Genomic DNA, 12,214 nt, shown 5'->3' with positions numbered 1-12,214 from the left:
AATCTGGAGACCACAAACTGCACCCCCAGGAGCCTAGAGCCAGAACACAGTCTAGAGCCCCATGAACTTGGCCCTCTAACTGAAATGTGGTTTCTTCTTTTGTAACTAGAGGCCATAACCCACAGTGGTGCCGCTGTACCTGTGGCTTTAATTCCAACAGAAATCACAGATGTTCCCACAGCTCATTAGAATTGCTACAAACATCCCAGAACATTCTTTGTATGCATGGCTGCTTCAAGGCCCAGTGGGTAAGAACCCTACCACTAGGCCTTGTTATTTAATGAGTTAATAAGAAGCACACAGAAGACTGTATCACAAATTTGCTTGTCTTGAATTGATAGCTCAGTGTCAACATAACAGCAATAGTTCCCTTTAATGCTATGCATTTTATTTCATGCACTTAGTCATGATTCAGAGAAGTTCCAAGGCTCCACCACAATGCAGGAGGACTCCTCAACACCAAGGCTACCAGCCCTTAATCCATTTGGTAAGCAATAAGGAAGGTGGGGGAGGGGATCCTGGCCAGTAAGAGGGGTTGACCTGCACCTTAGCTGTCTTGTAATGTTTCCTGTCCTAGTATGGCACATTCTTTGTGTGTACACATGTATGTGTTCATGTGTGTGGGTGTGTGCACAGATATGTGTGTGTGTGTGCATGCATGTGTGTGTATGCTAGGCAATCACTTTACACTGCATTGTCTTTTTCTACCCTGAATTTTCTAAATGGAACATAGCTGCCAGAAGACACTGGATAACAGAAAAAAAAATACGGAATTAAATCAGCCAGTATACTTTAAAGATGTGAAGACTTCAGAATGGAAGCCAGGATATGTGTTACATTGGGAAAGGTGTTTTGCTTTTGTTTCCACAGGAGAAGAAAAGCTATGAATACCATCAAAATTAATAAAGGTTTGATTTAAACACGAGAGACCTCTTGATTAGAAGAGGTGATAGTTCATCAACCAATGTGACCATTCAATCTAAACTAACTTATAAGACTAATAAATGCTTCTCATTTGATCAGATATAACTTGCCAAAAGGGAACTTCTCCAAATTTAGGGTTAGGGGCAGGGTTTTCTTTTGTCTTTTCAGGAGAATAGGAATCCAGCTAAGGAATCTGAAGACCACTGGACAAATGAGACATCTGAAGAAAAAGGACAAATCATCCAGAAAAAAATGTTCCAAGAAAAAGAGTAAATTGGCCTATTGGAATATCACATTTCCAACAGGATAAATTTTCATAAGTCTTTCCAAATGTTTGTTTCTGCTCTTCTCTACAAACATATAATGCAAAAGTTTTGTTGTAGTCAGACCAACTAAAAATTAAAACTGGTAGTTGGAGTGTGGCTCTTTCCTTCTCTAAACCCAAGCATGTTTGTTAAAGTAAAATCCAGAATCTCAGTTTCATGTCAGAAGTGTCACCTGATATGGAACAGAATAAAAACCAAAATTAAGGGACTATTTTATTGTCACTAATCTCATAATCCTTTAGTTTCATTTTGACTCTTTAACAAGTCTTCAGTTAGTTCTCCTTCCCCCAATGTCCACCAAGCACTCAGCAATCAGTGGTCTACCTCCTATCTATACAGGTTTGTCTGATCTGGGCACTTCATATAAAAGAACCATACTTTTTGTGATATTCTGTAGCTGGCTCCCTCCCTCAACACTGTTTTCCAGGTCCTTCCTTGTTGAGGAGTATTTATTTACAGTGTAAAAATGTGCCTCTGCCTAAGGTGCCTTCTGACTGGCTTAATAAAGAACTAAATGTCCAATAGCTAGGCAAGAATGAATAGGCAGGACTTCTGGGGAGAGAGAGGACTCTGGGAGCAAGACAGGCAGAGGTGCCAGCTAGAGGCAGAGCAAGTCAGACATACAGAATGGAAGAGAGGTAGAAGCCATGTGGTAGAACGTAGATTACTAGAAGCATGTTAATTTGAGTTTTAAGAGCTTGTTGGAAACAGCCTAAGCTAAAGACCAAGGTTTCATAATTAATAATAAGTTCCGTGTCATTATTTGTGGGCTGGCGATCCCAGAAAGTTCAATGAAGAAGTTTACCACACTTCCTTTCCTCATCACCAGTACCAGTCCAGTGCCTGGCTAGCTGCACGCTGCACACACACACTTCAGCTGTAGATGTCTGGCTTGCTTCCACTGTGGGGCTCTTGTGAAAATCGCCACTGTGGCCACGTATGGCCAGCTTCTTGCTTGACATGCTCCATTCCCTCGAGCATGCCTGGGACTGCTGCTGCCGAGGGACAGGCGACTCGTCACTAACTCCCTGAAGAACCATCATCTGCTCCCAGTGTCTATACCATCCTTCACTCCCATCAGCAACAAGAGAACCCACTTTCCCCACAACATCACCAGCACTCATCAGGGCCCTTCTTTTATAGTGGCTGTACAGTGGTATCTCAGTGTGGGTTTTGATCTCGTTTCCTGGTAACCAGTGATACTGAGTATCTTTTATGTGTTTTATCACATATCTGCATATCTTTAGAAAAAGATCCTTCACTGATTTAAGTTTTGTATGTGTATGGTTGTGCTGAGCCTCCCAGTCATGACCCTTTTGGCTGAGTACAGAGATTATGTGCACACACCACTGTAGTAATAAGGAGCAGCGGCGGGGCTGCGTCCCCAACACCCCAGCCGCCTGCTCGGCTAGCTTTTGCCCCGAAATAACAACACACAAACTGTATTCATTTAAACACTGCTTGGCTCATTTCTACCTAGCCTCTTCTAGGCTAACTCTCACACCTGGACTAGCCCATTTCTTATCATCTGTATAGCACCGGTCTTACCGGGAAGATTCTAGCCTAAGTCCATCCTGGGTCAGAGCTTCATAGCATGCATCTTCCCTGGAGCGGGGAGCATGGCATCTCTCTGAGGCGTCTGCTCCAGAGAGGAGAGCTGTCGAGTCTGACCTCAGTTCCTCTTCCTCTCAGCGTTTTGTTCTGTTTACTCCTCCCACCTATCTTCTAACCAATGAAATGGGCCAAGGCAGTTCCTTTATTAGCCAATGACCTTCCTCCATCATTTCCCCTTTTTCGGTTTAAACAAAAAAAAAAGAAGGCTTTAACTTTAACATAGCAAAATTACATATAATGAAACAGTTATCAAGTAAAAGTTACAATAATCTTTATCATAACTAAGGAAAACTATAACTAACTATTCTTAACTCCATCAAAGACTCCAGAAAGATACAATACTACCTAAGCAAACAAGAAAAAAGCAACTTTTAAAACTCTAGAAATGACAGAGACGTCTCACTGCCTGGACAGTCATTTAAAGTTCCTCTGTACCATTGGGGCATCCATCTTCAGCCTACAGGCCCATAGTTTGCAGCAGACATTTCCATAAAGCAGGAAATTTCAAAGGCAGTCACTATCTGCTTGTCCTGAAGAATGTCTTGCAGACTCTTTCATGAATCAGGAACCCCGAAAGATCATCTCACCTTTAGGCAAGTTCAGTAGTCCTCTCTCTGCGGGTTCTCTGTGTCCAGTTTATGCAATAGTCCAGTCAAGAGCAGTTTCTTGCCCAAATGGCTATCAAACTCCATAAGGTGCCTCTTCGATGCCCATCTTCCTCTTGAAGTAGATTGGTGCTGCCAGGAGCAGAGTGTCTCATTGTCATGAAAAGTCCTAAGTTATTAAAACATTAAATGTCCTAATCTGTAATCTTTGAAAGACATGAAGAATGGCTATCTAAAATATATCTCTATATATCTAGAAAATCTAACTAACATGACTACAAGCTTTACTATTATGATTATCTATTAACTACCTAGATACATTACATTTTTAAATAAACTACACAATCTCAATACCTTAATAAAGATCAGAAATACATATACATATAACAAAATTGACCTTAAATTTCTATCAATAAAGCAAAATCTATACTGATGCAAATTATTCATATCTATATCATATCCCCCTTTAAATGTAAAAGAACATTTATAAACCATATTTGGGAATATTGGGCACAGTTTTTTCTCTCCAAACTGCTTCCTGCTGAATGGGGGCATCATTAATTAGGTCTTTCATGGTATAACCTGTGTGCTAGTTTCATCTCAATTGGCAGTTGAGCGAAGCAATTTTCTGAAGGTGTTCACACCAACCCTTCAGGAGGGCGTGGTCTATCATACCATATCGGGATAAATGCAATCCACAAGGTCTGATCCTCTGTGAAAACAAAAGAAGAATCTCTTTTCCAAAGTATCATATCCTTAGATCCAAATTTTGAAATCATACCCTCATGATATCTGTTCTGGTTCCACTTGGCAGCCCATATAATGAAATGTCTCTCTGTACTTAGCTCCTTCACAGTCAAAAATTTTAAAGGAAACACAATGTACATAATCCAGACTCTCTGTGAATTTTCCATTTTTACGTGGCTTATTTTTACTCTATCACTTTACTTTATTCTGTCTCTTTAAAGACTTTACCTTTTTTTTTAACATTAACTTTCTTTTATATATTCCTTTTCTTTTCTCTCCCAAGCCTACGTCCATTTATCCAACAGTGTGACTCATTTAGTGGTCTGAATCTGTCCTATTGTGAATCTGCAATTTTTTACCATCCAGGAGCACTTTTGATTTGCGCCTTTAAATCACTAGGCGCTTAAGAATCTAAGCTGTGACATTTCTAGGTTAACTTTTTGCTTTTTGAGCGTATATCTTTGACCTGGAATAACCCTGTAGACCAGGCTGTCTTTGAACTCACAGAGATCCGCCTGTCTCTGCCTCCCAGGCATTGGGATTAAAGGTGTTTGCTACTACACCTTGAACTCACAGAGATCTGTTTGTCTCTGCCTTTTAGGCACTGGATTAAAGGCGTGTGCTACCACACCCAACTACTCTCTTTCTTATTTTTGTTTTTACTTTAAGAACTTGAACTTTTAGTCTGCATATATTTTCAACACACTGTAAACCATTTAGAAATTTTCATTGTCTTTGAATCTCTCTTTACTGTATATCTCTCTGTTTTTTGACCACATGAGTCTTTAATTTACCAAGCAATCTCAGTAGGACTAAAGGCGTGGCTTTGCCGGCTAGATGTAGCCCATTCCTTAGCTTTCCAGCCTCATGGCGTTTCAAGGTCCCTGCCAGCAAGCGAGCTTCAGCAGCCTATGCTTGCAAACCGCATGAACCGCCTGCGTAAAAGAGTCAGAGTTTGCCCTGGCAGGACAGCCCAGAAAGCCGGCATTTTTAAATGGCACAGCTTTTTTCCTGCTACGGCTTAAAACCGAAAAGCATGCATTCAGCTTTTCGTCAACACCGTTTAAGTGTTTCGTGGTAGGACCTCTTAATGAGCTGCAGGCTTTGCAGCTGAAGCTGAGTCAGGAAGCCTCTCTTAGATGAGGCGCTTGCTTGCCTCTAGCAAGCAAAGTAGACCAGAGAAATTGTCACAATCAAGAAAACATGCTTTACTCTTTCCCAAGCTTTCTCAGGCTTTCAGTGGGTTCAGTTAGCCACACATCTGGGCGTCATTTGTTGTAATATGGAGCGGCGGCGGGGCTGCGTCCCCAACCTGCTCGGCTAGCTTTTGCCCCGAAATAACAACACACAAACTGTATTCATTTAAACACTGCTTGGCTCATTTCTACATAGCCTCTTCTAGGCTAACTCTCACACCTGGACTAGCCCATTTCTTATCATCTGTATAGCACCGGTCTTACCGGGAAGATTCTAGCCTAAGTCCATCCTGGGTCAGAGCTTCATAGCATGCATCTTCCCTGGAGCGGGGAGCATGGTGTCTCTCTGAGGCGTCTGCTCTGGAGAGGAGAGCTGTCGAGTCTGACCTCAGTTCCTCTTCCTCTCAGCGTTTTGTTCTGTTTACTCCTCCCACCTATCTTCTAACCAATGAAATGGGTCAAGGCAGTTCCTTTATTAGCCAATGACCTTCCTCCATCACACCACTATGCCTAGTTCCTGTGCTCATCTTTAATAATTTGGGTGTCACTTTTGGGTATATACCCAAAGGATGCCCAACCATACCACAAGGATGTGTGCTCAACTATGTTCATAGTAGCATTATTTGTAATAGCCAGAACCTGGAAACAACCTAAATGCCCCTCAATTAAAGAATGAATAAAGACAATGTGGTACATTTACATAATGGAGTACTACAAAGCAAAAAAAAAAAAATAATGACATCTTGAAAAGTCATTTATTTGCAGATAAATGGATGGTTCCAGAAAACATCATATTGAGAGAGGAAACCCAGACACAGAAAGACAAATATAATCTGTATTCACTCATAAGTGGCTTTTAGACATAAAGCAAAGAAAAACCAACCTACAATTCACAATCCCAGAGAACCAGGACAACAAAGAGGATCCTATGAAAGACATACATGGATCTAAATAGGAAAGAGAAAAAGACAAGATCTCCTGAGTAAATTGGGAGCGTGCTGATCATGGGAAAGGCTAGAAGGGGAGGGGGAGAAGGAAGAGGAGCAAGAAAAAATATATAGCTCAATAAAAACAATTTAAAAAGAAAAAATAATGTGGGCATTTTTTTATTATTGAATAGTTTTCATTTTCTACTATACTTTAAAACTTAACACAGTAAGGAGGATTTGACTCCAACTTTACGTCTCTCACCAGGAAACAAGAGATTATCTCCAGGGCACTTAAGTCCTGAAAGCTGTGGCTCTTAAATCTCTTTTCAGTTCACAAATATCTGTAAGAATCTTAACGAAAATTCACTGCCATACAAACACATGTGCACACGCCTCTTTTTTTCATCTGGTACCTAGGAGTTTCTGGGCCTTCCACGGTCCAGCCATCACCTGAGCTAGATGCTTACTTTTTCCAGGACTGTAAACCCACTTTTGATTAACTGCCAAAGGGGGCAGCATAAAATGCCCAGATTCTAGGTTCCCACGGAGGAAAGTGTGAGCAGTGTGCTGGGACTATCTAAATTTCTCTTAGAATAGCATTTACAGTGGGCTGCTCTAAAGTCTCAACACCCACCCACAGATTTTTCTCCGGTCCAGCTTCAAGCCCGCATGCCTGGGATCCTCTCAGAACCAGTTCTGATCACACTTCACCCTAAGCCTTCGACCTGCAACTGTAAGGAAGCAAAGCAGATTCTTGATCAGTTAGGAGACTATTACAGTCTCCCCCAACACCTGTCGCCTAAACAGGTGTTCACCAGACCTGGCCAAGCTCAGCTTCTCCTAAGGCAGATGTCTGCTTCAACCTCAGAGGCACCAGAAGCCTTTAGAGTAAAAGTGTTTCCTCCTCTGCCTCTGCTGACAACTCCCTTCTCTTGTCTCCGTCCTGTGCGTCAATGCTCTTCATGACAACTGTTTGTCACCCATGTCCTCGGTAACATACAGATTGTTTTGCAGCATTATTCTCACCTGTAACTTTTAAGTTCTGGACTCAAGGGTGTTCTGCAAACAGAAAACACCATGCACAGCTCCTACATCTTCCTTGTCCCTGGGAGAGGGGAGGTAGGACCTGAAGTCAGGGAGACATCACAGAGCAGAAGGCGCAGGTTATTTCCCACTTAAGATACTTCCAGAGTATGCTGTGCCAAGTGAGCTGCTACGTGCTTTACAAACATACTGAGTTCATTTTCACAAAAACCCCGAGGTAGGCACTCTTTTTACTGTTCTATCTTACAGATGATAAAACTGAAGCATAGAGAGGTTTAGTTCAGTGGCTCAGGTTCACCTAACTAAAATGGGCTGTGCTGGAATTAGGAGGAAGGTCATTCATTGCCTGGAGTCCACACTTCCTCTTGGCTCTGCTAGAGGGAGAGCTCCAGGACCCTCCACAGACCATTTTAATTTCCTTATAAAGTGGGGGAAATTACTGCCACTGCTTCCTAGAATCTAGACACAAATTCATCAGGAATCCAGGGCAAGAGGAATGACCCAAGTTATGTGACACAGCAGTGTCTGTAAACAGCGAAGGAAGACTTCGTCCCCAGACACGCCGGTGCTGTGATCCAGCACCTACGATAGGTGCAGGCAGAAGGCAGCCCTTGGCTACCTAGGATGCTCCAGGATAGGCTGGGCAACAAGAGACCCTGACTCAACAACAACAAAGTAAACTTCCCATCCCTCATCATCTCATTTGCCCTGAGCAGTGAATTTTTAAAAAGCTGCTAAGAAACAAATTTACTTACTTTGAACAAATTTGGGTAGTAGCAAATCTGAAAAACCAAAGTCCAGGGAGTAACTACAATCCAATGTTCTACAAATTTAGACAACAGACTACTTCAGCTCTTGCAAAAGCACAGTTTAATTCTAAGGAAATTCACAGCACCTCGTGATTCCTTGAGTGCTCCCAGGGACTGAGCTGTCCTCTCCTCCCTGTTAGGACACAACACAGAAACCTTTCATCTAAAGCTTGGGAGACTCGGAAATGCAAAAACCCCTTCAGACTAATCTACACAGAACAGCATCTTCCGAGTCTGAACAGTCCTTTAGAAATACATCTTCAGTAACTCCTCTTAACCCCAGGAACAGTACTCTTGTTCTACAGAGAAGTACAATGAAGGCCAACGGTCATCATTTGAACACATGCACTATGATTACTGGGTACCACCTGTAGAGCAGCGTGCTGTTCAGCCCTCAGGAACAGAGGTCAGGGAAGGCAGCAGAGTGAGGCCGGTGCTGTTGGAGGGGCGTGCTCAGGAGAGCAAGAGCAGCTCCCTGCCCCTGGTCAGTCCCATCACACAGGTTAAGGCAGCCAAGAGTCTGGGTGCTGTGGGGCAAAACAGTAGCGACAGGCCGTGGGCAGAAGAGACCAGAGGGAAAGCATCCACAGCAGGAGGAGAGCGGCACGTGGGCATCTGACAACCGACATTTATCACTGGCTCAACGCACTTGAGCGCCTCCGACAAGATGGACTTGCGCAGTGTGTGAGGACCCCACGAGGAATGAGGCAGGCAAAGGCCCTGCCCCCAAGAGGTATAATTCAAGTTACGAAGTCTTTTTGGAGGATGAAGAGCCCACAGAAAAAACCTCTAGGAAACCTAGTACAAGCAGCTCACTGAGGGAGGCACAGTGAGGACCGTGTGCAGGCCCAGGTCATGGAGGCTCTGTAGGCATGACACATCTGGGTTTTTTTTTTTGGAGTGCAGTAAGAAGCCTCTTTAGGTTACAAAGTGGGAAGCAGTGACATTTCATTCATGGTTGAAAGCGCAGCTCTGGACACTCTGTGAAGGTGAATTACTGGTGTTGGGTACTAGAGTGGTACCAGGTGGGAGGCCATGCCCAGACTTCAGGTGATAGTCTGTGTAGTCTGGAGCAGGCTTGTACTGTAGACAAGAGCAGTCGGGGAGCTGAGAGAAGCAGAAGCAGCAGGGCCTCCCGATAAACTGGGCAGAGCACAGAGGAGCCAGCAAACACGAGCCCTGTCCTGAGGTGAATCTTAGCCAGGGAAGCCCAGAGTCCTCTGCTGGAAATGTGGAGTGTTGAACCTGTCCAGGACCACCAGACATCTCACCACCCGGAGGCAGCTCTCATTCCTTGACTGTAGAGTACACTGGCTTTACATGGTCGTAAGAGCTTGGGAACAGAATGGAATGTTCTAGCGAAGACTGTGCTAAGTGAGGAAAGCCATCTAGAGCCCTCCAGTGATGGCGAATGATGTGGAGAGACCGGGCAGACAGAGGGAGCCTGCAGGGGCAATGGAAGATGAGAATGATGTGCAGAGCTTAGGTTGATAGTGTCCCCCATGGCAGGAGAGCAACGTTAGAGCGAAGAGGGCTCAGGAGAGAGGAGACCAAGCAGAACCATCACTGCCAACAGCTGTTTATGGAGATGTTTGCTGAAAAGGAGCAAATCGTATGGAGGAGATGACCAGTTTTCCTGTTTAAAGGAAGAAAAAACACTAGGATGCTAGGACTCACTAGCAGGGGGAATGGAAGGTTCTGGGTCCCTGAGCTGGCAAGGACAGCATGCGCCTTCTCCTTGTCTCAACTGCACACTCCACTTCCTGTACTGGTCCAGCTCCTGTGATCCTCCGCTGCCCAGAACCCCGCTCTTCTCCTCTCTCCCACACCTCCTTGGTTGTCAACAGTGTGGCTTCAAACCCTGCCTCCATCTGGCTCTCTCGTCAGCATGCAAATGCTGAGCATTCACACTGGCTGTCCCAGGAGCCCCACACTCTTGGACTTCGGGATGGGGCAAAGGATTTCACACACTTCTAGCCAGATCTTGCGTGTAACATGGTGAGAAAGGGTACGAAGCCAGCTGAGCAACTCTAGAGCCAGGCTTCCACTACATACTTCCTTAAGGGAAGCGCTGTAGTTTCTTTGTTTTCAAACTGCATTAGAAAATCTTTATTGTAATTAGTACACAGCTATTCACATTTCAGTCAGAAGGAAAAAGTATTGCTTTGTGGTAATAAATATTCATGTGAGAAAAGTCTGCAAATTGGTTTATTCTCTTACTGTTACTGTTGGGAGAAGTCCTTCAAACAAGTCAGTGAAAATAATTAGTGCAGATTTTTCACCGCTGCTCTCGCCGGCATCCTCTATATTATAACTTTATAACCGAGCCATCTGTCTGTGGCTGTCCAGGGCTACACAAGGGCCGTGAACTGCCTCACCGTCCTTTCACTTTCTCTTCTCAGCTCTTCAATGTGTGCATCCAGGCGCTCTAGAATATGGTGCGACCGTAGCTCCTCCTCCTCCAGGAACCTGGTAGCTATCGATCCCAGAGGAGAGACGGGCAGCGAGCACTGGGAGAGGGACAAACCGTGACATGTGTTAGGAAGCAGAGATGGATGCTCTGACACTATTTGTGATATTTTCTGCCTAGCAATGCAAAGGGGAAATTTTCCTCTGAAGAGATATTTTTATCTTACTGTCAAGAAAAAGGAAGGTAAAGTTCTGAAAACATTGCACCACAGATCTCTTTCTTTCTGACCCAAGCAGTGTCCGCGTGAAGTGTAAAATTGGTATAGAAAAGCTTGTCACTAGTTGGAGAGGATCTCAGCTCAGACTTGAGTGTCTGCCTGCCACTGAGACAAGAACACAGCCAATGCCTGCTACTTCAGACGCTGAACACCACTCTCACTTTACAGCACTGAAAATCTACAGAAAGCAAATTGGATGCTGGTTAAGAATCAATACTTTTCTCCCTTTCTCAAAATTCCACTCCATGGTCTTTGATCTGCAATTTGAGGATCTGGCGATGTTTCAGATCTCGGGTTTTTGAAGGTAATACAGGAAATCTACCCCTCATTTATAGTTATATTTGAACATTACCCTGAATGCTGAGTTAGCACAGACAGCTGCCTCCAGAGTAAATAAACACAAAGTACAGACATACATACACCACAGAAGAGTCCCTTGTCCCCATCTGACAAAGCAGAAGTAGGTTTCTAGAGTGCAGACAGCACACTAACTGGGGCTGGAATTAAAACTCTTACACTGCACGGTGTAGCATCACCACACGAACACTGAGACAGAAATGCAGGACGAGGCTGCCCTGTGCTACCTCCATTAGGAACTTGTAAACCAGCTCTCCTGTTTTGTGTATGTCCACACACGGGCACAGCAGGACCACAGTAAAGTCTAATGGGCAGGCAATCAGGCAACTGCTGAGTAATCAGGACAACCATGCTGGCCCCACAGAGTGCTAGCACCAAATATCGAGTACTTCTGAAGGAAAATACATGGATGCTCACACTAATCAGAAAAAGCAACATCAATAAAATTCACATCATCGCAGGTCAGAGAAGGTGTGCTGCCAAACTTAGGAAGAAAGTCACTTTTCTGGGTGATGAGTTTTTTGTTTGTTTTGTTTTTAACTACATGTAAGTAAAACAGACATGTATTTGACAACAAAAGGGGAACCTTTCCATGAAACTGCTGACACATTTTACAAAAATCAAGGTTACTGAACTTGTACAAGGGTACGACAACAGCTGACAACAGTGACTGGTCCAACACAAGTACTTCCCTACTGAGGACAAAGAACAATAGAGCCCAGTGGTGGGGATGAGAGACCAGCACAGGGGCAAAGATGGCCTCTACCACTGGCCACTACAGGTACCTAAATCACACTCTGCACACCTCAGATGCACCGTCCTCTGCCACCTAACACCAGCCCCTCTTTTCCTTTCTCTCTATCCATGCTTTGGGACTCCATTCTTGATGCAATCGTTGCAGCACAGTCAGCCCTCTCTGTAAAAGGCAGGCAGGAAGGTGCAGGCTAACAGCAGTGGATACTTACACTCATATTTC

At 44.1% G+C, this 12,214-nt stretch overlaps 1 protein-coding gene across 8 annotated transcripts in view; it reads right to left on the bottom strand.

Annotated features, from left to right (window-relative positions):
- Cep63 (centrosomal protein 63) overlaps positions 1-12,214 on the bottom strand; it is a 79,388-nt gene that overhangs the window by 20,843 nt on the left and 46,331 nt on the right. For 3 of the 8 annotated variants that reach the window (XM_075964850.1, XM_075964849.1, XM_075964851.1), the window contains one exon: positions 6,067-10,704. The exons of 1 other annotated variant lie outside the window; for it this stretch is intronic. In XM_075964850.1, the coding sequence (XP_075820965.1) occupies positions 10,546-10,704 (159 nt within the window). In that variant the 3' untranslated portion in view covers positions 6,067-10,545. Of the gene's footprint in view, positions 1-6,063; positions 10,705-12,214 lie in introns of those variants that run through there. 4 more of the 8 variants (XM_075964852.1, XM_075964857.1, XM_075964859.1 and 1 more) reach the window with 2 other exon arrangements.

This window comes from Microtus pennsylvanicus, chromosome 3 (genome assembly GCF_037038515.1).
Source record: "Microtus pennsylvanicus isolate mMicPen1 chromosome 3, mMicPen1.hap1, whole genome shotgun sequence".
NCBI lineage: Eukaryota > Metazoa > Chordata > Mammalia > Rodentia > Cricetidae > Microtus > Microtus pennsylvanicus.
The sequence above is the reverse complement of the archived record's forward strand: the minus strand, read 5'-3'. Positions and strand labels throughout refer to the sequence as shown.